Source organism: Zonotrichia leucophrys, chromosome 18, assembly GCF_028769735.1.
Source record: "Zonotrichia leucophrys gambelii isolate GWCS_2022_RI chromosome 18, RI_Zleu_2.0, whole genome shotgun sequence".
NCBI lineage: Eukaryota > Metazoa > Chordata > Aves > Passeriformes > Passerellidae > Zonotrichia > Zonotrichia leucophrys.
Window position 1 is genome coordinate 2551454 of NC_088187.1, and position 27333 is coordinate 2578786.

Sequence of the window (27333 nt, forward strand, 5' to 3'; positions counted from 1 at the left end):
CTCTGAAAGCCTCTTCCTACAAAGTTTGGTTTCCTGGATCCCAGGCACTGCTTCAGTCGAGGCTGGAGGCACAGTGTGAATCCCTCTGGGTGGGTGGAAGGTTGGGGGCAGCTGGAAAAGGCACTGGGGTGACAGTGGCCACACTCTGGGCAGGCAGGAGGAGGGAGGAATGCTCTGCCTGGCACATGGGATGGTGGAGGTGGCACATGGGCAGAGCTGGGCACTGGGCACTGGGACACCAGCACTGTCACCATGTTACTGTCGTGATAGTGAGACTCACACTGAACATTCACCCCACTGGGCATGACTGGGACTCACTAGGGGAGAATATCTGAGGAACCTGGAGCACTCAGGGGACAGGATAAAGCTGATCTTCAATGGACTTCAAGCAGTAGGAGACAAGTTTGTCCCATTTCACACAAAGCAAACAACTAGGCAAAACTATAAAAAGGGTAAAATATGCCCCACTGTTTAATAGAATTTAGTCTTAATGGATGTTAGTGGAAAACAAAACACATGATTAACACAAACAGAGCAGATGGTTTAAAATCTGTTGTCAGTCTGGTGATTACATGGGCTATTTTTTCCCCTCACTGTCTCGCTGCACGGAGCAGGTGCAGCTGGGGTCAGTTAGTCCCAGTGCAGTGTACATAACTTACACACCATACAGTAGCTTCAAAATAGAGATCTAGAGCTCAAAAAATAGGCATTCTTCTGCAAAATCAAATGTTTAGTTCCCTTATTGACAATGAGAGCAGCGTAGTGCTGCCCTCAGGTGGCTCAGACAGCGGCAGCTCCACCCCAGTGTCCTCTTATCCCTGACCCAAGACTTGCAGTTCTGGTTAGTAAATATATAGAATAAATCACATTTAAAATATATACATTGGCCTTTAAAAAAAAACATTTACAGTTTATCAACATTGGAAAAAAAAAACCAACTGGGCTTGTCCCAAGTTGACTCATGAGAGTAAAAATCAGTTTTAAAAGGTTTCTGTGAACCTCTTTATAAAGTGCCACTGGTCGTAGCTATTTGAAATCATCATGTCCATGATGTGGCACTCAGACACAGGCAGTGGACGCACTCAGTGTGGGACAGAAATCAGAGCCAGGGAAGAAGAAGTGTCTTACCTGCCTCACACTGACCTCAAGTCCCAAACAACAATGGGATTTTACGTTTTTTCAGGGCTTATTGTCTTTGCTTTTCAGCCCAGAAACCAGGCTGGCACCTCTTGCCTGTGCAGCCCATGGCACAGCTGCCCTCAGGAGCAGAGACGCTCAGGAATGCTCAGGTGGGCTTTGCCCCCCTTCCATCCAACAGCACAAGGGCTGCAATCTCCCAACAGGATTGGGAAGCAGCTGCCTTCTCAGCCTCCTTCTCCCTCTCTGGTTTGGATTTGCATTGGTGATTTTTTTTTTAAAAAAAGAAAAGGGAAACGCGTGGAATTTTCTTTCCCTTTGTTTGGAATTTTTGTAGCAAATGGCACTTCAGCACAATCTTCGGTTCCCTTCTGGTGCTCTGATGCTTTCATTTGCTTGGCATGCCGAGCGCGAGCCAAGTTCGGGGCTCTTGGACATATTTAGCCATGCACTAGTGAGCAGATCCTGCGAGAGAAATGTGTCTGGGAGCGATGCAGCCGCTGCTCCCGCCCGGCTGCAGAGAGCTCCGCGGGCTCCCGAGCCCAATTCCCGGTGCATGCGGGGTCAGCTCCCCCGCCGGGCCGCGGGGAAGGAAGGATCGCGTCCCAAGCGCTGCTACTGCACAACAATGCTCACGGCGGGGTTTGTGCCAGCAGCTCCCTGCGGGGAGGGGCACCGGGAAAAGGGACTGTTTTCTCCCAAAAAAAAGGGATAAGGGAGGGGAGGAAAGAATTTAAAAGCGTTAATCATGCTGCTGCTGCTGCACTCTGGAAGGACCAGGGTGGGGGTTTGCGTAGGCACTGTGTTGGCAGAGGGCAAACTCCATTGAGCAGCATGATCCAGACGGACTGGCCCAAATTCCCAGGTTTTTGGCACTGCCATTCCCATCCTCATCACGCTGGGAAGGGGCAGGAAGGCTCACACATCCAGCATGGCCATGGCAGAGCATCCGCTGCTCTGCAGGCTGTGCCAGCCCCATCTCCAGGGGTCTGAGGGTCCCACTGGAGAGATTTCCATCCACTCGGATTCCACGCTGCCGATGCTGACGCGTTTGGAAAAGCGGCAAATAAAGCAGAAAGGTTCCTTCTCGCTCTGCAAGCTGCCAAATTGCAACAAGCCCTGTCTTCTTTTAGCTGCTGTCAGGCCTGGCCGGGGCTGCGGCTGCACAGCCAGCTCCCTGGCGGCGGCCCGGGGAGGTCTCTCCTGTGACACTTTGTTGGCAGGGCATAAATAATAAGATGCAGGACTCTGACAATGCAGTAGGGAAAGAGAAAGGTCCCTTGTGGAGGCTCCTCAGCTCTGTGCAAGGGAGCAAGGGCTTCTCCGTGGCCTCCAGCACTGCATGTGCAGCCCCTCTGGGCTCTCCTCCTGCTGCCAGTCTGGTGGGAAATGCCTGACCCCCTCAGAAACCGGCCCAAGGCCACGCTGTCACATGTGACACAGAGCCAAGGGCGGGCAAGGAGGGCAGCTTCGTTCCCAGCCTCAGTGCAAAGTGTGGGGAGGGAGGCGGCTGGAGAGAGCTGCAGGCACCGCTCGGTGCTGGATCCACTCCTCCCCCATCACCAGGGGCACTGCTGGAGCAGCCGGGGCGGGGAGGGGAAGGAGGGAGCAAGCCTCAGTCCAGCATTGCATCCAGCTGGTCAGCCAGGTCGTCGAACATGTTGCTGATGTCTTCCAAAATGTTCTTGGCCGAGTGCACGGTTCCAGGGTGGCTGGGGAGGAGAGGGAGAGAGTCAAAGCACTGCTCAAAGGCTGCAGGTGCTCACGGGGAAGGTTTGGCCAGGCTGGATCTGACCCAGCAGCAGGAGCTCAGCACAGAGCTGGGCTTGAGCATGTGTGACCTGTGTGGTGCAGGTATGACATAGCCATGCACAGCCTTTCTCCTGCCCTCCCTGGGACCTTCCCAACCCCACCTCGAGAGGCCCAGCCCCAGCATTTCCCTCACCTCTCTGCCTCCTCCACTGTGATCTTCTTCTCGGCCGCCTGCAGCGTGGCAGCCAGGCTGGAGTTGGTCTGCTCCAGCCGCTGCTGGGCCAGGGTGGCCCCCGGGGCAGCTGCCAAAGGCTTGGCTGATACCTTGCTGCCTGTTTCCATTGTCAGTGAGCCAGGAGCGGGCAGGGCCCCGATCACATCTGGCACCGCCTCGGTGGCCGCCCAGGGGGCAACAGTGTGGCGGGAGGGCTGCAGGACCTGCTGGTAGATGGTCTTGGGTCCAGAGAAGACGAGCTTGGTGGATGCCACGGAGGTGTGCTTGGCAGGGACATCTGCAAAGGAAGGGGACTCATGGTAGGTGGTGGCACAGGTCCTCCTCACCTCCCACCTCAACATGGGAGGAAGCCCCACCACCACGTTGGAGACAGCTCCACAAGCCCCCATACCTGGAGTGGGTGTCCTCACCACAGCTGTGCCAACCAGCTCTGTGGGGCTGGGGGCTTTGGTGGGGCTTGGGGCCTTCTTCATCCCTTTCTCCAGCGACAAGATGCTTTTCTCTATCTCAGCAATCCTGAACTCCACACTGTCATCATCAAAGGCATCCCCAGCCAGCGTGGGCTGTGGTGCTGAGGTGGGGGGGCCCGCGATGCTCACGGCTTGGGCCTGGGCATACTGGGGTGTGGGGGTGCCCCCCGCCTCGGCCTGCCCCGCCATGCTGAACGCCTTCAGCACCGCCTGCAGCGGCTCCCGCTCCCTGAAGCGCGGCCGGCGCTTCACCGTGTCCGACTCGGTGAGGTTGAACTCCAGCACGGGCGGCTCCTTGCTGCCAGCGGGGGCTGCTGCCTCCTTCCCACCGGAGCCCTGCGGCTCTGCTGGCTGGGAACCAGGCTCCGTGTCCGGCACGGCCGCGTCAGCCTTGGAGTGCCCGCTGGGCTTTGGCCGCTGTTTGATGGTTAAATTGCCTTCTTCTGCAAAGGGGATGCACTCACTGGAGCTGTTCTGGGACGATGAAGAGGAGACCCCCGGCTTGGCCTCCTCCTCAGTGTCTGAGCAGGCATCCTCCTGCTCACCCTGTGCAGCCACCTCTGTCATAGGAGCGCTGGGCTCACTCACTGTCCGTCTCCGTGGCTTGCCGCTCTCAAAGGGGTCCCTGCTGCCATTGGAAAGTGTGGCACCGCTGGTGTCACTGCCATCGTGGGACCCCTCACCCACATCTGCCCGGGGGAGACAGTCCCGAGTCAGGTGCAGCGGTTTTGGGGCCAGGAGGGGCTTGGAAGGACTCACACCTGGTGTTCCCTCCAGCGCAGCCGCCAGGCTCTTCACTGTCCTGCCACGGCCAGCATCGCTGGGGGTGGCACCTCCGTCAGCCACGTCCTGAGGGGCCGTGGGCTGGCGCTCGGGGCTGGGGGGCTGCTCCCCGTCTGCCTCGGCAGCGAGGGCGCTGGACACGGAGCTGAGGCGCTTGGGCGGCGGCGGGGGAGGCCCCTTGCGCTTGGCCCGGATGGCGAAGGACTGGCTCCGGGTCACCTTGGCGTCCGCCTGCAGACAGGCCCGCGGCATCTGGCTGCGGCCCGGCCGCCGCGTCAGCGTGGCGTAGGAGCCCAGGGTGCTGCTGGGGGCCCCCTCCTCCTCCTCATGCTCCCCGTCCGACAGCGCGTAGCGGTTCAGGCTGTGCGAGCGCTTCTTGTGCTTCAGGCCTTCGCCTCCGTTGTGATGCTCCCCAGCCGTGGGGGCTGTGCTGGGTGGCTCTGTGGGGCCGCACTGGCTGTGCAGGTAGGAGAAGCCTTTTTGGGCTGACGTCTGCAGGCTGCTCTTCTGTGCAGGGGAGATGGAGGGGAGATGTGCTAGGGCCTTGGGCTGCTCCGCTCCCAGGACGGACGGGGCCGTCGGGGATTTCAGGGAGACGTGTGGGTACATGAAGACGTACGGGGCTGTTCCCTTGCTGGGAGTCTGGGGAGGAGTACAGGGAGTGACCGCTGGAGTCCCAGCTCCTTTCTGAGCCGCAGGCCGGGTGTACTGATCCGTTCCTTCGGGCAGGTTCCTCTCCTTGAGAGGGCTGCCCCCGCCGCCACCATTGGCAAAGCCGTTCAGCCCCTCGGGGGACACGAGCTTCCCGTAGGGCTCGGGGCTGGGCCGGCCCGGCAGGCTGGCCGGGCTCTCCTTGCTGCGGGGGGGTGCACAGGACTGCCCGCTGCTGCTGCTGCTCTCGCCGCTGCCCAGGCTCTCCTGCGAGGGGCTGGAGAGGCGCCGGGACAGCACGTTGTCCTGCGAGTGCCCCGAGCCCCGCGACCGCACCCCGATGCTCTCCTGGCTCCGTGACATTCCCTGGCTGCTCTTGATGCCGAGTGTGTCGTGGCAGCTGTTGGACATGGCCGTCTGGAGCTCATAGCTGAGCTCACTGTCCTGGAAGGTTGTCATTTTGAGCGTGTGTGGGGACTGGCACTCCCCGTTTTCCAGCGACTCAATGGTGACAATGTCCAGGGAACCGGGGACTTTGCGTCTTGCCAAAGTTGCTTCTGCTTGATTGAGGCTTTTGCGGAGGTCTCTGAGCTTCTTGACAGCCAACATGATCTTCTTCTGGTGGCCTGCAGGAAGGAAAGGGACATCGGGTCAGCTCCAACCCCCAAGGCCTGTTTCCAGGCCAAGAAGAGTAGTTATGTCACACATGGGGCAAAGGCCTTGGGGTTATCTAAACCCTGCCTATGGGAGGAGACAAACTACTGCTGGCATCTACCTAGCTGGGCCCAGCTCCAGCTGGCCAAGGAGAGTTCTTAGGGACAGCCAGGAACTGCCCTTTCCGGTGCTCAGGACATGCCTGCACCTCCCAGCCTGAGGCAGGACAGGGTGTGGGGACCTGGGTGGGAAACTTGGCTGCCCTGGGCCACTCCAGCATGGCAGGAGGGACTCACCCAGCTTGTTGATGCCAATCTCTTGCAGGTCTTCCCATGTCAGGTCTGTCACTATGGTGATGGAATCGTAGCCGTTGTTCACCAGCTTTTTGTGGTACTGGGGCAACCCAATGGCACTGAGCCAGTCCATCAGGTCAGCCTGGAAAGAGCACAGAGCCACTGCCATGAGCACTGAGGAATGGGCAGCACTTTCAGTATCCCCTCCCTGCCCAGGAGACTGTTTTTAGGGTGTCTCTGACTCCTTTAACACAGTCAAAGCTATTCACTTACAGACCCCATCCTGTCCTATCCTATCCTGGGGTCACAGCGCTCTCAAGAAGGGGGTGACCAAAGCCCCAGTGCCAGGGACTCACCGGGATGTAGTTGGGCAGCCACTCAGCAATGCTGAGCTGCCCGATTTCTGTAGAGATCTTTTTCCTGTGGCCTGGTTTGGTCACACCGATGGCTGTCAGATCCTAAGGGGGGCAGAGTGGGGGTCAGCAGTGGAGCTGGGGGCAGGGAGCACCCACAGCTGGCAGCTCTGGGTGGGGAAGGACCTGCCTCACCTCCGGGGTCATGCGGCTGATGGTGGGGACATCGTAGCCAGCGTTGATGAAGTTGAGAGTGTACGATTCCAGCTGGAACTCACGGAGCCAGTTGTAAATGGCTTCTGCATCCTGGGGAGAGGATGGGACACAGAACAGCCCATGACTGGTGGCTGCAGGGGCTGGAAAAACCTGACTGCTCCAGGCAAGATGACAGGATCTCCCTGGGAAAGACCCACTTGTGTCCTGAAGACCCAGTTTCCCGTGTCCCTGGTGCAATAAGAGCTGGGCTGAGTGCCCCAAACACGGCCCTCTCACCTAGCACACCATTCCCCAGTTGTTCCAGTTACCTTCCCCTCGAGGAGCTGCTCAGGACGCAAGAACTGGTGGGAGAAGACCCTGTCTCCAGGGGGGCAGCTGCCTGGGGTCTGGAGGCCCTGTGGCCCTGGCAGAAAGGAGAGAGGAGAACTGTCACAGGGGGACTTGAACAGTGAGCAGCCCCTAGGGCTGTGGGGACAGCTGTCCCCAAGGCCCCATGGAGTTGTGACAGCCCTCACCTGCTGGGGAGGTCCCATTGTGTGGCTCTGATCCCAAAAGGTGTTGCTGGAGGTTGTCACCGGTGGAGGGCAGAGGCTGAGGGAAAGGAGGAGTGAGTGGAGGGAGGACCCAACTCTGGAGACCAGCTTTGTCACACCCTCAGGAGCAGAGAGGTGGTCCCCATGCTGGGCTGCTGGTCACAGCTTCACCCTGCAACAGGCTGGCTCCCAGCAAAAGATCTGGGCAGGATTTGGCTCAGGGCCTTTTGTTATTCTCTCAGGTGACACAGCATATGATGGAGATGCTGTGTGATGCCAACCACAGCCTCCAGCTCCACTCAAAAAGGCCAGCTGTGCTTTGGGGAACAACTAGGGTGTCCCCAGGAGCATCTCCCTGCTGAGTCCTGGCAGCAAGTAGGTGTTTGGTGTAGGACACTCAACTCCAGCAGGCCCTCCTTTGCTAGGAGGGGGCATGGAAGGGGATGGGGCTCTATCTCCAGCCTGAGCCAGCACAGGGGAGCAGGGGCTGGTGCCTACCCTGGCATTCTCGATGAGGATGCTGGTGCTCTGCCCATTGGTGCCCTCGGTGCTCTGGCCGCTGCCGGCGCTGCGGATGCTGCCGATGCTGCCCTCGCTGCCCACGCTGTTCCTGTCTCCTGCTGCTGCGGCAAGCATGGAGCCCGTCAGCAGCTCCCCAGACACAGGGCACTGCGGTGCCCAGCAGGGACCCAGTGCCAACACACTGATGCCACTGATCTCCCAAAGATCCTCCAGCCACAGACAATGCGTCAGTTCCCTCCCACCTCCCAGCATGCACAACACAGACAGGGTGACCCGGGTGGCAAGAGACACACAGAGGGCTGAGACACAGGGAGAGAAGGGGCTGCTCTAAGGGCTCCCCAAAACTCCCTTTTCCTACATCTGCTCCCTCTCATCTGGCTGCTTCCCCATGGAGAGGTGGAAGGAGAGTCTCCCCCTGTGCCCCTGGCCAGGCAGGGCTGGGAACAGGGGAAGGTCCCCAGTCCCTCTCCCTCCCCAGGTGCCCCCTGACCTGAGCTGTCAGGGCCTGGGGCCGTCCGGCTTAGGGTGAGGTGACCAAAGGCCGCTGGGCCGCTCGGGGCTGCCGGGTGTGGACACTCATCAGGGAGGTGCTGCAGCCCCCCAGGGGGAGCTGGCAGGGCCCCGGGGGGACCCTGGCGCTGCTGCGCGGGTGCCACGCGGGGCACAACCATGCCTGCGTTCAAAGACAAAACACACGTGGTCAGAGCTCATGCAGGAGGCAGGGACAGGGGGGGAACTGAGCACAACCCCCAAAGGAGTGTTCCAACCATGGTGACAACCCCTGAGCCTTCCCTTCCCCCCCTAGCTAGGCAGGGCTGCAGGGCCTGTCTGACAGGAGGTGCTGGGAAGGCTGGGAAGGTTTTGCACAGGGGACTGTCCCCAGCATGCTCAGGATGGCCACTGACCTGTCCTCTTGCTGATGACTTCAGCAATGGAGGGGGGGAAGTACCCGACCCGGTCGGTGCCTTTCTGAGCGTCGTGGATGTGCCCCTTCCATCGGCCATCTGGGTGCTGCTCCAGGACCTGCCACGGGACAAGAGGGATGGGGCTGGTACCCAGGGCACGGTGGGGCAGGGGGATGGGGAGCAGAGAGCAGCCTCACCGTGATGACATCTCCTGCTCGGACGTTGAGAGCAGTTGGGTCATGGAGGTTCCAAAAATCCTTCAAAGCTCGGACCTTCAAGATTCCTGATGCCTCTGAAGGCAAGGGACAGAGGAAGAAAGGAGATGCCATAGCATAGGGAGGAAAGAGAGGAGTCCAGGGAGGGCAGAAGGAGAAAGCAAGAGCAAGAAGAAGAGAGAAGAAAACATTAATATTGCAGAAAGGCCTCAATCCCCAGACACTGCCCCACACATAGGACAGGGGCACATGTGAGAGGGGGACTGGGATGCTGGCACTGATTTAGGCTGTTCAGGAGGAGCACTGGGAGCCCAGGCAGGTCTCAGAGGGAAGAAACCCCTCTCAGTGCCATCCCCACCTCACCTCTCAACAGCTGCTTGATGTCCTTGCTGGCGTGTGAGGTGGTGAACTGGTTGACAATGTCCAGTGCTGTCTGGTTGTAGGTGTTCCTGATGTTCACATCAACTCCACCCTGCCCAGGAGAGGACATGGTCAAGGCCAGCTCCCTGTCTGCCATCGGACTCAAGGGAGGCAAGGGACTGAGGGGAAAGGGTGTTGAGTGACCCCCCAGCCCCATCCCCACCGTGCTCACCTCCAGCAGGAGCCGCACCACCTCTGTTTTGCCGTAGAGCGCGGCCTCATGCAGGGCTGTGCCTGTCTTTGTCTGCTTGTTGATCTCAATCCCAGCCTTCAGCAGCTGCCTGGTAGGAAGGAGGGAGAGGCATGAAAGAGAGGAGTCCAGGGAGGGCAGAGGCAGAAAGCAAGAGCAAGAAGAGGAGAGGACATCAGGACCAGGCACTTGGCTGCTTTACGGCAGGAAATGGACAACACCTTGCACTTGCTTTGGGGATGAGGGGCTGAAGCCTGCAGGAGGAAGGTGTGTTTGGGAGGAAGTGAGACTGAAGCCATGATGGGTTTTTCCAGAATAAAGCAGGGAATTACCTGATGATCTCCTTGTGCCCGTTCTTGGCTGCCAGATGTAGCGGAGTGGTGTAGTTGGGGTCAGTGGCATCCTTGGATTGTCCCTCCAGCAGGGCGACACACAGATGGCTGTTCAGCAGCAGCTGGGCCACCTGCATGAGACACTGGTAAGCAATGGGGTGCAGGTACCCCCACCTGCAGCCTCCCACTGAGGGCTCATCCTTGGGGCCAGCCCACCACTGCCCATCCTGCCACTCCCTTCCATCCACAGCCCCAGGCTTGGCTGGAGCTGGACAGTGCTTGGCATGGCCACACTGTCGTGAGGGGCTGCAAAAGGTCACAACAGCCAGAAATAGTCTTCCCATAATCAGGCTTTTCAGACCAAGCCCTAAAAACCTCCAGTCTCTCCAGCCCAGAGCGACTCTCAGCATCTCAGGGCAACCCAGAGGCACAGAGCAGTTATTTTTACTGCCCTGTTTATAGCTGCAGACATTATAGATACTCCAAAAATGGAAATATCCCCCTGGTCCCCTCCGAGTGGGGCACAGAACAGTCTGGCTGGCTGTGCTCCATCCCAAACCAATGGTGCTGGCAGGGCCAGGGTCTCACAGAGCACAGTGTGGCCCTGTCCCCAGGAACTGTGCTGGGGACCTGGAGCAGGGCTGGATGCTCAGAGCTTGCTGGGATTAGCCAGCTCAGCCTATCCATGCTTAACTGTGAGCAAAGCTGGGGTGGGTGGGGGAAGGCTGTGGAGAACCAGGAGCAACAACTCCTGGCTTCACTCCCAGTCTAACACTGTCCTGCTGTGAGGTCAGGGGCAAAACCCACAGCTCCCAGGTTCAGGATCAGGCTGTGTCTGGCCACGGGAGGAGGCAGCTGCTGTCTGCCAGGCTCTGAGTCTCATGGTGGAGGGAGAGCAGTTGTGGCCAGACCCCGTGCTTTGCTCCCAGAGGAGCCAGTGGGCTCCATAGCAGCCCCTGGAGAAGCCCTTGGTGCAGGGCAGAGCCCACAGCACTCACCTTCAGCCTCCCGAACTCGCAGGCCAAGTCCAGCGGGGTTTTCTTCGCCTTGTTGATGAGGCACGGGTTGGACTGGTGCTGGAGCAGCATCTCCGACTGCAGGGGAGCAACGCGGTGCAGGGGCTCAGCATCCCCCTGCAGCCTCCCTCCCACCCGGCACGGCGGGGTCTGCCCCCACCCAGCACCCCAGGGAGCCCCACGGAGGGCACACGGTGGCTCTGGGCTCTCACTCACCACCTCGTAGTGGCCGTACTGCGCCGAGAGGTGCAGCGGGATCTGCCCGTCCAGCGAGGCCATGTTGACGGAGGCGGCGGCGCGGAGCAGCAGCCGCACGGGCTCCAGGCGGCCCTGCCACGCCGCGTAGTGCAGGGGCCGCATCCCTGTGGGCAGCGCGGCTCAGCAGGGCTGGACACGGCCCCCGGCGGGCACAGGGGGCTGGGCCGGGGGCCGTGCCCGGGGTCACCCCTTACCGTTGCTGTCCTTGATGTCCACGGTGGCCTGCGCCTCCAGCAGCAGCGAGATGAGGTCCAGGCTGCCGCCCAGGGCTGCGTGGTGCAGCGCTGAGAACCTGTGGCACAAGGAAGGGCTCAGCCCGGCCCCCAGCCCCACTGTGCTGTCCTCACAGCACCCCCTGCGCGGGGACATGGGCTGAGGGCTGGGATTGTCACTGGCTGTTCATGGTGACATCCTCCCAGATTCGCCACTCCCAGTGCCTCAGATTCCCCATAGCAGAACATTGATGAATCCCTCCAAGCTGCCTGTGCCCCAGGGCTCAGTGAGGGATGCAGGCACACTGTGTACCTTGGGAAACCCCAGCGAGAGGAGTCCCTCACCCCAGGCCCTCTGTTGGGGGAAACAGGCAGGATGGAGAGAGATGCACCTCCCCTCTCCATGGGGCAGCCAGGCAGCCACAACGCTGCCCACAGCATCCTGCAAACACATCAGCCTTGTGGCCACTCCTGCCCCCTCTGCCAGCTGCCCCCTCCCCATGCCAGCAGGGCTGCCAGGAGCCCATGGCAGAGCGTGGGAGGCCGCCGGTAATGAAAGAGCCCAGTGTCTTGGGGCTGTGAAAGGGGCCTGTCTGCCTGGCACTCCCCTGAGCCGTCACGTGAAGGGCCAAGGCCAAGAGAGGGCTCCCTGTGCCACCGGGGATTAGCCCGTGAGCCACTCCAAGGGACATGGGGGGCTCCTGACAGCACCAGCCTGGGGCTCCAATGGGCTCTGCAGTGTCCAAACCCAGTGCAAGGGACTCAGCTCGTCCAGCATGGCTCTCCTCATGATCTGCATCCCCAGATCCCTGTGCAAGTCTCAGCATTGCAGGAGGGACACTAACCCCAGGAGAGAGGGCTGCTCCTTTCTCCAGTACACACACCATGTCCTGAGCCACAGCAAAACCTCTCCCTCAAAGCGTGGATGTGGGGGGGGGGAGTACAAAATCTGTGGGATCTCACTCTGCCCTGGGGTGGCTGCACAAACCCACACTTGCCCACCCCATCCTCTCCAAGCCCTGAGCAAGGTGATGCCAAGGACATCACCAGCACCTTGGCTCTCCCAGAACACACACTGCCCTCCCCATGCTCATGTCTCACCTCCCCATCATCCCCTTCCTGTGCCCCAGCGAAACCCAACACCCTGCCCGTGTCCCTTGGGCAGGGAACAGATCCTTTACCCCAGTTCCCACCATCAGCCTCCTGGAGTTGCCCAAGCACAAACCCTGTGCCCTATCAGAATCAGATCATTGCTTCTATTATTAAATTCTTTTTCTATTAAGCTCCATCTGCACAGTATTATTTTAAGACGGAGCCATCCTGCACGTTCCCAACCCCCCACTGGCCTGTTAGGACTCATCATGGACACCTCTTCCTACAGAGCCCTCCAAAAGAAAACATGTAGAAATTAGGTACAACAACAGCACATAAAAACAATGCTAATGACTGACAGGTCAGAGTTAATTCAATAAGAATAATATGCTTATTTATTTTATGAGCCTTTGTGGTTTCTTTAACTCTCAGTACCCAGTTTATTAAGTACTTGGATTTTGGAAGTGATGAGCTACACAAATATGCTGTGGTCACTGGGCAACCTCATATTTTCTTTCTCCAACTCCCCCCAAAACAATGGGATTTTGCTTTTGGGATATTAAACAGAGGCATGAGCACGTGCAGGCACTGAGGCCGGCTGGGTGCTCCTCTGGGCTTCAACCAGGGGGACACAGGGCACTGGCTGGACACGCTGCCATCCCTATCCAACCCCATCCCCACAGAGGGGCACATAGAAGGGATTTATGAAGGGTTTTCAGGAGGGACTGAGCACTGCCCTCAGCTGAGATCCAGGCAGGCACTGGCTCTGCCTGTGCAGGGCTTCCCTGGTTCTGGGATGTTGATGTGTTCCCCAGCTCCCCTGGAAAGCTGTGTGACACCCTGAGCTGCAGGACTGAGTGGACAGCAGGGAGAGGAGCCCCCGGGCTGGCAGCAGCACCCAGCACCCTCCAGGGGAGCACTCACCCGTCTGCATCCTGGTAGTTCACGTTCAGGCGCTTGGCAGATCCCAGGAGCTCTGCAGAGACAAGAGGTGAAGGTCAGGGCAGGAGGCAGAGCCTGCAGGCCCCCAGGCCCCCCCATGAACCCCATCCCACACCAGACCCACCTCCCAGCGCACAGAACAGCGCCTGGCCCATCCCGGGGGTCTCTCCTCTACTCTCCTCTGCCTCCACTTTCACCTCCACGGACCCTCAGTGGGCTGACCCAGCTCCAGCTTAGACCTTTCCTCCCTCCATCTCTCCTGCCCTATCCATGTGTGCCCCCGGGATGGGTCAGACCCCGCAGCTCCTGCCACCCTGGCTTGGCAGGACAGCGAGTGCTTCCCTTCCCTTTATAGGCACGGACACACCAAAACTGCTGAGTGGGGCCATTTTACCCCCACTCGCTCCCTGTGCCCGCCACTGCCACTGAGGCCTGGCCCACAGACCACATGGCTGGCATTTTTATGGCCAGGGCAGAGGCCGGAGCTTTCAGCTGTGAATGCAAGGATTGTGCTACCTTGGACATCCCCACTCCCCTGGCCAGCCCTCCCTCCCCTTCAGCGACCCAAGGATTGTGCCACCTTGGCTATCCCTACCCCTCTGCCCATATCTCCTGCTCCTTCAGGGACCACTGGGCAGCAGAGGATGCTCAGCCCACCCTCAGCACAGCCTCACACGCACCCCCAGTGCACCCCCAGCTCCCTGCCCCTTCCCACAATTAATTCCAATGGATTCCTTCCTCCCACACAGAGAGGACATTTTATTCTTCACCGAGGGGCTGAGAGCGGATTAACATCTCTGGAATTCACCCGCTAAGTCAAAAGGGAAAGAAAGGGGAAGGTATGTGGGGGCCAAGAAATACCACCACTCCTCCTCTGCCTTTCCAGGCAGCCCCAGCACTGAGCCAGGGAGGATTAAATGCTTTGAATGATTTCTGTGCTTTTTCCTACAGAAAATCAAATCTGAGTCCCAGGCTCTGAGCCTGGGGTGAAACAGCTGCTCAAACCCCACTTGGCTGTGGGGGGGTCCTGGGGAAGGAGCCCCTTCCTCGCAGCCAGGTAGATCTCTGGGGCTGAAGATCCTTCTCCTTTTCCTTCCTCTCCTTCTCCTCCGCAATTCCCTTCTCTTCTCCTTCTCTCCCAAGGTCTCTGCCCACCTTGCATGGCAGATCCCTTAAGCCATACTGGGCTGTGTGACCCCTCTGCTGGAAAAGAAGAGCTGAAGGGGGGCTGGCTCATTCATCATGCAAATGGATAATTAAAGGAAACCAAGGACTGGGGTGTTCATTACTGCAATTTACAGTGTTTTGTAAACAGCCTAATTAACACAAAATGAGCTTGGAGTGGCTGCTGGTGAAGGACTCGTGACTCCTCACCACAGCTGAGGGGATCAGGACAGGATCACCCTAATTACCTCTTCCAGGGACTGTTTGTCTTTGAGCCTCAGCCACCAACCCAACAGACCTTCCCAAAGGAACTGGCTCCCAAAGCCATCACTCAGCAGAGCTCCCACTTCCCCCTCCCAGCCCCAAGAGCTCAGGATCTGGGGTCTTCATCAAGGACAAGTCGCTTCCCTTGACCTCAGCAGCCAGGAAAAAATAACATTTCACTTGTAAATTGGCCACTTCTGATCCGAGTCCTAGAGAACCGTAACCACTGGGATTGCTCCCACCATCTGCAGCTGAAAACTGCCACTGGAAAAGGGTCGGGAAGGGGAGGAGAAAGAAGAGGGGGAAGAGGGGTCCTTACTCAGGGCAGGAGGGGCAGACCCTCCATGATGACCACTGGGAGTGCAATGCTGGGAAAGGAGATGGCTGGATGGAGATGCCCAATGAGCACCAACACCTCCAAAAGAGGCAGAAACATCCCACAGCCCCTGGGGGCTGGTCCTGGAGTTGAGCAATGCCCACTGTTTGATGAAATATCCTATCCCTAACCCCACCTTCAAGGGGACTGAGCTGGCCAGTCCACTAAGCAGGGCTGGGATGTCCCAGGACACGGTGGGTGTCCCAGGCAGCTGGCAGCATCCACATCTCCCTGAGCAACATTCCTCAAATTCGTTCCCTACTCCAGCAGCCCAGCCAGGCCAGGACACAGGGCAGCAGCACATGGACACGGTGTGGGTGGCTGAGAAAGCTGCAGGTCACCAATAGCAGAGCCAGGAGCAGCATTCCCTTTGGGGGTCTTCCTAAATGCTTGGATCCACCTTGGGCAGAGAGGGAAAGCACCCCTGGTTTGCAGGTGGGTAAATCACTGCTTGGAGAGCTGGAGGGTTTGCAGCAAGGCTGGTAGGTGAAGTGTGGGTGGGAAAGTGTCTTGACACCCCAGCATAAAGGCATGGGAAAGGAGAAAAAGAGGGATGGAGGGGAAGCAGAGCACAGCCAAGCAGCTGGGACCCCTCCACCAGTGCCATCCTGCTGCACAGCCTCAAACTCCAGGGACCTGGTGACAGTAAGGCAGCTGATGGGACATTTCCCTGCATTCCCCTTCCTCGTTCCATCCATGTGCTCCTTCTGACCAATTCCCCAGGTATTCCCCATTTCTTCAGCCCCTTCTCTCCTCGTTGGTGCCCAGGCTACCCATCCTTTTCCACACAGATGTTCTGGAGCTCAGCAGAGGCTGGGCCAAGCTGTTCCCAATCCCGCAGCCCTCCCAGTCTGGCCTGTTCAGCTTTGGCAGGGGGCTGCAGAGCTGGGCTGGGAAAGGGCTGCAGGGTTAATGCAGTTACAGCATTGGGATGGCGTGGCCAGATCCTTCCCAGCCACATCATCACTGGGGCAGGGGCACTCTCAGGCCTCATCTGCAACCCCCATTCCTCACCAGAGCACGCTCATAGCCCGGGAGAATGAGCCCAGAACACGGGCCCAGCGCTGAAATACAACGCACCCTGAAGGGGTTATTTATTTCCAGGGAAAAAACCCAGCTTGGTGCACCCCAAGGGTTAACTCCAGCCGCGGCTTCCCCCCGCCCGGCCCTGCCCCCCAGCACGACCCCGTGAGGGGTCCCCGCCCGCTCTGCCCCGGCGCCTGCCCGGGCAGGAGGAGGCTCCGCAGCGCAGGGCCGGGCCTGAGCGAGGCCTCGAGGGAGCTGAAGAGCTTCTGTGCGGCGTCTGGCTGCCAAGCGGCAGCGGGAAGCACCTCCGGAACGCTCCGGCAAATTGCTTACAAATGTCGGGCCGGCCGCCGGCCGTGGCGAAGGCAGCGCGGCCGCCCAGCACCAAACGGGGCCGGGGCCCTCAGCCCTGGCACGGCCTGGCCCCGGCCCTTGGCCTCTGGGTCCCCACTGAGGCACAGCCCCGCATGGCGCATTCCCAGGCAGCCTCCTTCGCCTGTGCCTCGGTTTCCCCGCGGGCCGCCCTCCCATGGCGGGCATGCCAGGCTGGGCTGGGCTCCTCGCGGGGTGCGGGGGGCACCCGGGGAGCGGCCGGCCGGGGCGGGCACCTCACCCGCCGCGCTGGCAGCCGGCCCGGCACAAAGCCGTATTTACCCCCCCGAGGCACTCGCCTGGCGCCGGCTGTGCCGGCTGCGTGGAGCCAGGCGTGCCCTCGGCCAGCCCAGCACCCCTGTGCCAGCGGACCGGGCACCCTGAGTCACCCGCTGCCCTCCTGCGGAGAGCTGTTCCTGCGGGGACAGCCGTGAGCTTCACCCCGAGCTCTTGGACACCGACACAATCCCTCCAAAGCGCTCCTTGGGAAGCCGTGACACGTGCTCGCCTGGGTTTGGCTGGGGAAGGAAATGCCCAAATATCCTGTGGAGTCCTGCCCTTTGGATGCTCCTGCCCTGGCTCTCACACAGGACAAGGCAGGTTTTAGTGCTGTGACCCCCTGCCGGATTTGTCCAGCCAGGGCAGCCACAGCAGAGCTCCACTACTTGCAAGGCTTTGTTGCTGTTCAGGACAACACACAAATCCGTAACTGGAGATCCACCTTCTTGCCACAAAAACAACCCTTTCTCTGCTGGTCCTGTGTCACAGACTCTCATCCCATCCCCTTGTCCTGGGAAATCACATCCCCACACTGCTGGCTGCAAGTACCCCTGTGTCATGAGCCTCCCTGTGCTGCAGGTCTGAGCATCCCAGTGTCATGAACATCCCTGTGCTGCCAGCCACAGCATCAACACTGTGTCCCTGTACCATGAGCATCCCTGAACATCCAGTCCCGAGCACCCCTACACTGCCTGCTACGAGTACCCTGCATGCAGGAAAGCCCTGCAAGGGCACTGCAGGAACACCATTCTGCTTCCCTGGGCGGTAGGAGAGGGACAGTGTGCATTGAACAACCAAATACATGCACACACCCTCTTGGGAAAATGAAATCCACCTGGGGACTGTCACCAGTAAGCCAATAAACCAGCTGGAGGAGCTAATCAGCTGCTATCCCGCAGAGCAGCAGCCGTCTCCGAAGGTGGTGGCAGCCTCTGGAGCTGGAGGCGGAGGTGGCAGGAGGTGACAGCTTCACCCAACCTGCCCTGTGATGGCCCGGGGTGGCCCTGCCTTGGCACATGATGGGTTCATGCCAGGGCTCAGGACAGACTCACCATCTTGGCCAAAATCAAGACCCAAAGAGGTGATGTCCATCCCTCTTCCGCAGGCATCACCCTTCCCTGTCACCTCTCCGTCCACAGGCACGTCCGCTGTGGCCACCCACAGGCGGCTCCTCCCGGCGCAGCCTCCCGGCAGACCGGCTGCTTCAGCAGCAGTTTCCCAATACGCTCAGAAGATTCACCCACCTCGATAGGGAAGGAGTTTAGCCACAGAGATGTTAAGAAACTCAACCAAAGCTGCCCAGCCAGCTCAGAACAGAGGCTGGGTGAGAGCCAAGGGCTCCTGACCCCAGCTCTCTACTACAGCCACCAGCTGCACCCCAAACACTGAGCCCAGTGCTGTGCCTGGCTCCCCAGACAGGGGCTCCCCTAATTCCCCTGTGGTGATGGTCGGTGAATTTGGCTGCCAAGGTGCTGCTGCCTGGGAAACCTGGCTGAGCCCAAACCCATCCCTGTGCCCAAATGCCATGGCTGTCCCAATGCCACAGGTGTCGAAAGGCCAGGAGTGCCTTCCTGCCCACAAAGAGCCTGTGCCAGGTTTGAGGCTCTGCAGCATCACTGAGGATGGGCTCCCCACCAACGCTGACAAACAGGCCCCTTGCCAAGCCAGGCACTATGGGGTTGGTGTGACTGGGGCAAAGCCACTGGGTTAACTGGCAGGGATGGGGAGGCTGCAATCAAGGAGGTGCAATCCCATCAGCACAGGGCAAATGGCATTGACATGAGAGCAGCTGGGAGCCCCTTACTGTCCCAACACCAACATCTGGTAACTCCTCAAGAGTAATTGGCATTTTCACCCCTTGAGAAACCTACCAAACCCTGGAGTAGACCCTGCCTGCTCTGACACTGCACAGGCTGCAGGATGGCTGTCACACCAAGCCCTGCTCCTGGTTTCAGCAGCCTGGAATAATCCCAGCAAATGCAATAACCTTCCAGGAGCTGAGCTCTGGGCAGCTTCTCACAGCATCCTGAGACTGGATACAGCACCCCAGTGCTATGAGTATCCCTGCACCTAATGCTCATTTCTAACCTCAACAAAAGTCACCATTTACCCCTGTCTAGAGCCCCAAATCTTAGGGCTTACAGCCACACAGAGCACAAGCTGTTCCTGTCACCAACTTGTCTCTGCTGATGGCATGTTCGAGTCTCCTCTGGCAGCTTGGCCTCCTTCCTCATCTCCTTCTTTAAGCAATACTGTCCTGCAGCATGTTCAGATATGATGGTGGATGATGGTGAAGGTGGGTGATGGCAGAGGAGTTCGAGAGGTCCAGGGATCTGCCTTCCATCCTAGGCTGGGCTGGAGGCCCACCACAGACAGAGAGGAATAGGGCAACAGGACCATGGAGTCAACTGGGAGCCTTTTTCCTTCTTTAGAGAAGTCTGGGAATATTTTTTCCAGGGCAAATCAAACTGCTAAGGTTTTTTAAGAGGCTGGCAACAGATGAGACATTGGGCAGCATCCCCACACAGCACAGACATTGATCACTCACCCTCAGCCCAGCTACTCCAGGACCCCCATCCAAACCCCCAATTCCCCCCTGCTGCTTCCCCTCACAAGCAAAGCAGGAAAAAACAGGCAGTTTGTTCAAAGTGAAGGCTCCCAGAACAATGAAAGGAAAAGCAGAATCGGAAACCCTGTCTCCATCCACACAGCTGGGAAGAAGGTGCAGCTCTCAGCTCTCGACCCCAAGGTTTGATGGCCACAGGGGACAGAAGGGACAAATGCCAAGCAGGGAAAAGAGCATCACAGGAAACCTTTGGGGCTGGATTCACCCCTTGCAGAAGCCAAACACATGCTCCTGCTCTGACTTCCAGAAGAATTTCAGATGGGGTGAGATGGATGGTGCTTGCTCCCCTTCTCTACAATAATTTGTGCGTTTGTAGTGGCTGCCTACCCCAAAGCGATGCAGCCCAGCCCAGCTCCCCTGGCTGGGAGAAGTGGTAACACCCCTTCCCCACAGAGCTGAAATTGCATCCCCCAGCCCCATCCAGGATGGAAACAGCTGGGAAAGGCTTCGGGTGGGAGAAGCCAGGCGGCTCCTTCGGAGATACAGGGGCTCCTTTCCCAGCTGGCCGGGGAAACGCGTTACCGGGAGGTGAAGTCACCGTCCCTGCTGGGACCTGGCTATTCCGCTCTCCAGGATATGAACTCAGAGGAGCTGTATTTGCCCAGGGAAGAGGTGGAGCCTTTTCCATTTCCCCCATCCTTCCGAAAGGACAGGACGCCTCCTGAGCGGGAAGAGATGGGCCGATAGCGCTGGGGGCCCAGGCCAAGTGCCAGCACTGCCTGAACCTGCAGCGGGCACGCCTGGGCTATGGGACATGGGACCAGCAGAGCATCAGCTCATTAACAATGCACCTTAGCTCATGTCCAGCTGCTTCCCTGCAAGCCAAGGAAGGGCTATCCCAGATACCCTGGCGAAGGGGCTGCACCTACAGACACTCTCAGTGTTGTCATTCATGCCATACCCAGTAAATGGTGCATTAGCATAATCTGTGGTGGATGTGCTGCAGATTGACAAGGGCAAAAATAACACAAAAAGGACTTAGAGAGATTAGGAGAACAAACCCAGGCAGATTCAACCTGGGAAAAATGCAGATTGCAGCATCTGGGGAGAAATAATCCAACCGGCAGCAGGTCAATGGGAGGAAGAAAGAGGGGAAGCAGGATGTGGGGGGACGGTGAGAGGAGCAGTGTGAGCGTGGGCACAGAGGGACCTGCTGGTCAGGAAAGCAACCTCGGCAGCCCTGCGTGGGGGGATGCTGCTTCCCAGGGTACCCCACTGTGTAATCTGTTGCTTTCTGGGGTACCACCGCCCATCACATACCCAGGGCTGTGAACAGGAGAGAGGCTCACAGGGAATGTGAGAGGTGAGCGACAGGAGGCAGCAGTGAAGGGCTGGCCTTGCATGGGAAGATTAGGGCAGGTCAGTAAGTCTGGATTAGCTGAGCAACAGTTAATTAGGGAGGGCGAGCAGGGACGCAGCAACCCAGCAACCCACCTACACCTGGAGGGGTTTGACGCTCCAGAGCAGCACGTACCTATTTATTTTATGGTTCTAACAATGAGCCCCAGATAAAAATTAGAGCAGCCAACAGTGGCCAACAAAACCCTGTGGGCTCAAGGGAGCGAAACAAAGATCCAGCCCCTACACTGCTTGGAGGTTGCAGCAACCCTGCAGCTTCCAGGGGAAGCAGGGCAAGGCTGAGGCTGGAGGACTGGGCTGCCACAGCCCTATGGCACCATGTCACCATCAGCACCAGCCCCGTGCCCGCACATGGCAGCTTGGCACCCAGGAGCTGCTCCAGCCGGTGGAGCCAGTACTCAAAGCACACAGCGATGCGGAGGCTGGAAATCCTGTGACATCCTCCTCCTTTGGCCCCAGGGAAGCTGCCGTGCACCTGGAGCAGGCGCTGCCAGGGCGGACGGAGCGGCTGTCCCCACCCTGGCTGCGCTAATCTGGGCAAGGCACACACAGGATGGGAGGGGAGGCAGCGGGAGGTGAAGCTGTTCGCTCGAGGTCACCCACAAGGTCGATGGTTCAAGTGCCGCCACTCCTTCCCAGGGCTGCCACACGGCTGGGAACTGAGTTTTACTCAAAACTCCCCCCTCTCGCCGGCAGCCCGTGGGCAATCAGCTGTCGGCAGCCCGGGACCAACCTCAGACGGCTGCTGGCGGCCAGTTTGGAGTCACACGGTTAAAAATACCTTGCGGATGCCTTTCCTCAACTCTGACCCCGCGAGCCGGTGCTGCCGCCAGCCCTGCTCAGGGACGTGCCGGCAGGGTCCCCTGGGACAGTCACAGCCCGGGCTGTGCAGGGACAGCAGGCTGTGGCAGCTGCTGCCTGGGGACTGGGTTTTCCTAAGAACCAAGGATTTCCACTTCTGGGTGGTTGCTGACTATATTCTCTATTGACAAACTGAAATAAGGGGGTCAGCTGCCTAAAGCTTCCTTCCAGCAAGTGATGCCTGCACTGCCCAGCTCCCTCTGAACTGCAGCCTGGATTTCAGCAGCTTCAGCAAAATGTCTCCTTCTCTCCAGGACAGAGCCAAAACGTGGCCTCCGGTTCCTGCCAGTCTCAGGGGATGCTGGTTGGGTGACTGCTCCTGCAGATTCCATGGTGCTGCAGCCGTTTGTGGCATCTGCATTGGGAAAAAGTGTAAGGATCTCGCTCAGCAGTGGCCACTCAGCTCCCAAGCCATGATGGACGGGAGGGATCCTTCTCCAAATCCCTTATGGCGAGGGCACACAGGGCACCTTGCTGTTCCCATTCCCTGTGCAAAGGTCACCTACCAAAACTCGTGAGAACTGACTGGCTGCTCCATGCTGCTGGCAAGTGGGAATGGGAGAGGGATGGGTCCATCACGAGCAGGCACAGGCCAAGCTCTCTCCAGCCTGAGAGAGATGGTCCCATTGCCACTCTCCTTTCCCTCCCAAGGTGGGGAAAGTGTTGTCCTTTCAACAGCATCCCGTGGCATGGTCCATGCCCAGAGTGAGAGCTCTTTCCCAGATGGATCAGACCCTCCAACTGCCTGCCTGCATTTCTGGCTGGACCATTCCAAAGTGGGAGAAGCCATCACCAAAATCTTGCCCACTGCCTTAGCTGGATTGGGATATTTTCATACAGCTGTGGCAGTGAAGGATTTGCCTGGGATCCTGGTCTACAACAGGGTTTCATATGCAGTGGACAGGAGAGGGACATGACAGCTACATGACCAGGATGTCCTGCACCACCCTGCATGTCCCCACATGGAAGCAGCAATCACTTAGCAGTTAGGGACAGTCTGTGTCCTGGGGAGAGGCATCACCCTGTTCTGGAAGCAGGACCCACACCCACCTTCCCATCCCTTGGGGGCCCTTGGTGACTGCTGAGCTATTCTGGGCACTGCGTTCCTGACCCCCTCCCCTCATCCCAGCTGCTCCAGGGCCGGCAGGGAGGGCAGCAGGTTCCTCCCATTGCCAGCCCGGACGCCAGAGCCGGGCAGCAGCTGCTTGGGGACCAGCTGGGGACAAAGGCAACACAGAGCAGCCCCATCCCCCCATATCCCTTGGAAGGGACAAGGGCTGAGTTAGTTACAGCAAGGTCAAAGGCATCACAATACAACTCCAATAGAAAAGAAGGAGCTGGATCTGAAGACTCCCAGTCTGAGCTCTGGTCAGCAGCTCCCATAAAGGGATCAGGAAGGGGTTTGGGGGCAGTACATCAGCACCTCCCACCCCCCAAAGAACAGGCCCACCTCAGCACCAGAGGTAAACAGAGGCAGAGGCAACATCCCTGGCTCCTTGTCAGACCAATGCTGTGCCCAGCTTCCCGCAGGGACCCCTCTGCCAGGTCAGCCCCTCCGCCCCAGCCCTGCCTGGGCGCTCCCCACAGCCCATCCCGACGGGGCGGTGGTGGGACACAAGCCAAGGCCTGCCTGCTCCCTGGACCCCTGCCGGGAACCCGATCTGTTTACGCCTTCCCAGCACGGCGGGTGCGTGTCGGGAACGGCCCCGGCAAGCCCGACTTGGCGGCGCAGGCAGGACGTGGGAGCAAGCCCTGAAACCCCACCTGCTGCCCCGCAGCATCCCGGGGCGGGTTGGGGAGAAAGTGCAGGAGCACAGGGAAACATGGGACCCTCCTGCCTCCATCTGCTCCTTTTTGTAGAAAAGGCACCACTTCTTGCTCTGTGCTACCCCTCCTGTGGCATCCAATGCCCCCTACCCTGGCCACGAGACCATGGCGGGTTGCTCCATCCCCAGGCTTGGCAGGGAACAGCTTTCTGAGCAGTGGCAATCCTTCTGGGAAAGCACTGGGAGAGCCAACTAGCCCTGGAAGGCTCTGGAAGGCTCGTCCCTTCCTGGAAAACAAGGTACTGTTTTTGCAAACATAGCCAGCAACATGTGTGGGTGCAGGGGGCTGATGGCCACATGCTGGTCCCTGTTCCAGGGTCTGGGCTGTACCCAGCTGGGGCTGAGAAGAGGCACCCACCTGCACTGCTCCTGGGAGGAGATGTTCATCCAGGACTGCTCACCTGGTGTGAATTCAGTCTCACAAAGCCACAGGCATTCGGAGCAGGCTGCACTGGGACAGAGTCATGACTTCAGGGACATGGAGCTGGACACCTGCTCATCCACACCAGGTTTGGGTTGAAAGGAACAGAGAAGCAGCTCCAGGATATCCATGTGCTGCTAAATATAACCAGTGGGACAGATGCTCCAAGACAGGGAGTTGCCTGCACCTTAACACTGTTGAGCAGGAAACTGAGGGCTCTCCCATTGCTTAAATAGCTCTTGAGGTTTGGAGACACAGAGCAGGGTCAGAGGCAGCACCTCATTCTGTGCAGGAGCCTCCTTCCCTCTAAGGAGTGTCTCCCTTCTTTTTAAGCCAGCAGGATTAGCAGGTACTGGTTCAGGGAAGCCAGGAGGGCTCAGGAAGCCCTTCCCATCTGTGTCAGCCCCACAAAACCAAACAAGAGCTGCTTCAGACCAATCAGAGCAGCCTGGGTTGCAGCCCAAAGCAATCCCTGGACCATGGCTGTGCTGGACCCACACTGCTGGCCAGACTGACCGTGTCCCCGTGTTCCCTGTGTAGGCAATGATTAGCCACCAGGGAGGACTCTGGCCCCCTTTGGAGGCCACTGAGGCCAGTGGTTCTCACGTGGCCTTGCCATGGTAGGGACACATCCCAGGTCCCTGAGATGTTGCACAGGCTGTGACTTGGGTGTCCTGCCCGGGGAGAGAGGACACCCATGGAAGGGGAAGATCGCTGGGGCTCCCAATCCCCAGTCTCCATACTGGTATTTGCATCCAGTTCACCTCCAGCTGGAAACCTCCTTCAGGCTTATCCACGCCTGTCCTGGCAAAGAAACAAGGCAATGCTCCACAAGGGGCTGCTGGAAGGGGAGACTGAGGCAGGCAGCACTGGGATAGATGTTCTATGGGTGCAAGAGGCACCTGCAGAGTGGGTGGCAGAGCCTGAGCCAACCTCGCTGCTGGGGACACCTCAGTGCCAGGCCCCAGATGCCCTTGCCATGCTCGCCAACTCCTTTCCAAGCAGAAGGGCCTTACACAACCAGCCGTGCCCAGCGTTACGAAATCCCAGGAGCTTTCACCCCTCCCAGCACAGCCGCCCACCTCAGGTGGCCGAGGCAGACCCAGCTGCTGGGATGGCCCCAGGGAGGACGGGGCAGGGGTCTGGGCATGGCACCAGCGCTGGGGGCCTCGTGCTCCCTGCACAGCCTTGGCCAGGCCCGCGGGGAGCGGCGCTGGCAGCGCTTGGCGGAAGCACTGCCGGACGTGTTGCACCAGGCCTGGGACGCTGCGGGAGCCGCGCGCCTGCCCCACGCAGGCTCTCCCTGCTGCCTTATCTCACCATCACAGCCCTGCTCCATGCAGCTCCGGCCTTTCTCCCTGGGCTTGCAAACGGCTCGGGGTGGCTGTGCACCTACCCTGGGCAGCATCCCGCAGGAGCGAGGGATGGGCCACAGTATCCAGCCCTTCCTTCCCTGGGAGGGTAGAGATCATACCAACAGAGCCATTTCCAAGCAGTTTGGGCATCTCCAGACAGGTCTGTGACTCACCATGACACCTCGGCAAGGCTTGGGTGATATTACAGCCCCAAGGTTCAAACAGATCCCTCCCTCTCCATCCCAGGCACGATTTTTTAGGGAAGCCAGGATGGGATTTAGGGGGAGCCAGAACGCTCGCAGCTCCTCCCCACCCTCTCACTTGCTAGAGCAGCCAGAAAAAAAAAGGTGGTTTATTGTTATTTAGTTTCTTGCCCCTTTCATACTCCTTTGCCGGAGTTTTTGCCAGCGGCAGGCCCCGGGTCTGGCGGGGATCCAGGACAGCCGAGGCGCTTTTAAAAACAAAGCAGGGCGCGTGCATGCACACATACACGCACGGCATCCAACCCCGCTTTTAACTCTTGCCGGAGCAATGCTGGTGGAAGCATCCATTTCCAGCAGGAAACCATCTTACACACGGTCCATCGCCACTGGGATCCAACAATTCACCTTCCCAGAAAAACCTCTTTGTGGCACTGGGATCCTGACAGAGGGGTGGCAGAAGTGATACTGGTCGTTTTTGTGGTCCACCAGTTCCCTCCTGAAGCCAGCCAAGCCAGAGGATGGAATGCCAGTGCTGGCAGTGTCCTTGCCTTGTCCCCTTCTCTGCAGCCCTGGGGAGCACTGTCCTGGTTACCGTGCCCGTGTGCTGCTGGCAGCCGGGCACACGGTGTCCCAGGGCTGGGGCTGCCCTCCCTGTCTGCCTTCGAGCTGTCGTCATCTGAATTATCATGTGTTTCTGGGTCAGACAGCCAAAACGGCCTCTGCAGCCCTTGGGGAGGGGCAGCTGAGCCCCCTGGTCTGGGCTGAGTCACCAGGAAATGCCCAAGGGATGGAAATTCCCCTCCTGTCCCATACCTCAGCCTCCTGCCTGTGACACTGGGGATGGCTGCCAGCCTGGCTCCATCCATGGCCCTGAGGGACCTCTGCATTTCCAGGAGATCCCAGATTCCCCGGCATATCCCAGCAATGTCTGGCCATCTCCAAAGGATGGCAGCATGGTCTGGAGCAGGCTCAAAAGTCTCCACATTCATCCCCTTCCCCGGAAGGGTTAGGCTGGTTTTCCCCCCATTCTTTTGCAGACAAGAAAAAGTCAGCTGCAGTGGCCCAGGCTGACAGCAGGGACCACAGGCTGCCCTGCCAAAGGGCATCCAAAGGCTGGGGACAGAAATACAGACCTGGGACAGGGGGAGATGTGGAGCTGTGAACACAGGGAAATGGGGTGCAGAGGGTCAGGGGCTGGGCCAGCTGATGCCCAGCACAGGCTCCTCCATCTCCCTGCGTGATGCTGTTTGCTTGTGCCTTATCTCCTGCACTGGCACAGCGATGCTTTCCCTGGCTCCGGGCGCTCCAGTGGCAGCCGGGCCCCTCTCCAAACACAACACCCGTTGGAGCCCAGCTTTGAAAACCAACTATCCCTTCACTCCTTCTGCTGCCTGTGCGGGGCTTTTCCTAGAGAGGTGGGAACGCCAGGATGGGAAAACCCACCCAGCAAACATCAGGCTACCAGAGGAAACCCCCCTTTCCAGGGAGGTCAGGAGCCACAGGAGGAGGAAAAAAGGATTGACCCCCACCTTGCCATGGAGCTGCAACCCCACCATCATCCAGCCTCGTGGCTGCCGCACTCTCCAGAGCCTTTGGAGGCTCTTTTCTCCTGCTCCCACCACCCACCCACCGCAGGCTGGTTCAGGAGCAGGTCTGGGCACGCTGTGGGGTTTTGGGGTCCCCGGCACGAGGCCACGGCCAGCCCGGCTGCCCGGGCACGGTGCCTGGCCCCGCTGCTGGCTCAGTCCCGGAGGAAGAGGGAGTTTTGCCCGTTTCGGCAGAGTTTCTCAGCGTCTCTCCGCAGGCGTGCCCACAGCCTCTCCAAGTCGGAGCGCGGCTGCGGAGCCGGTCCAGCCCGTCAGACCTACAGCGTGCGGGGAGAGGAGGGGAGGACACAGCCAAGGACGCTTTGGGAACTCGTCCTCCAAACCTGGGCTCCAGGGGATGTGGCCAGAGCCACACTCGTGCTCGGTGGCAGAGCCGGGTCCAGCCGCCTGCACTGCCCAGGGCAGGAGTGGAG

At 59.2% G+C, this 27333-nt stretch overlaps 1 protein-coding gene across 7 annotated transcripts in view; it reads right to left on the minus strand.

Moving 5' to 3' along the window:
* Positions 1–444: 444 nt before the first annotated feature.
* CASKIN2 (CASK interacting protein 2) overlaps positions 445–27333 on the minus strand; it is a 77258-nt gene continuing 50369 nt past the window's right edge. For 3 of the 7 annotated variants that reach the window (XM_064728577.1, XM_064728576.1, XM_064728578.1), the window contains 18 exons: positions 13164–13215; positions 11130–11227; positions 10894–11039; positions 10660–10755; positions 9662–9792; positions 9312–9420; positions 9083–9191; positions 8702–8796; positions 8505–8622; positions 8090–8272; positions 7576–7697; positions 7060–7135; positions 6853–6947; positions 6524–6634; positions 6332–6433; positions 5979–6117; positions 3083–5654; positions 445–2849 (listed from right to left, as the gene is read on the minus strand). In XM_064728577.1, the coding sequence (XP_064584647.1) occupies positions 2753–2849; positions 3083–5654; positions 5979–6117; positions 6332–6433; positions 6524–6634; positions 6853–6947; positions 7060–7135; positions 7576–7697; positions 8090–8272; positions 8505–8622; positions 8702–8796; positions 9083–9191; positions 9312–9420; positions 9662–9792; positions 10660–10755; positions 10894–11039; positions 11130–11227; positions 13164–13215 (4451 nt within the window). In that variant the 3' untranslated portion in view covers positions 445–2752. Of the gene's footprint in view, positions 2850–3082; positions 5655–5978; positions 6118–6331; positions 6434–6523; positions 6635–6852; positions 6948–7059; positions 7136–7575; positions 7701–8089; positions 8273–8504; positions 8623–8701; positions 8797–9082; positions 9192–9311; positions 9421–9661; positions 9793–10659; positions 10756–10893; positions 11040–11129; positions 11228–13163; positions 13216–27333 lie in introns of all 7 variants that reach the window. The other 4 variants (XM_064728580.1, XM_064728579.1, XM_064728582.1 and 1 more) reach the window with 4 other exon arrangements.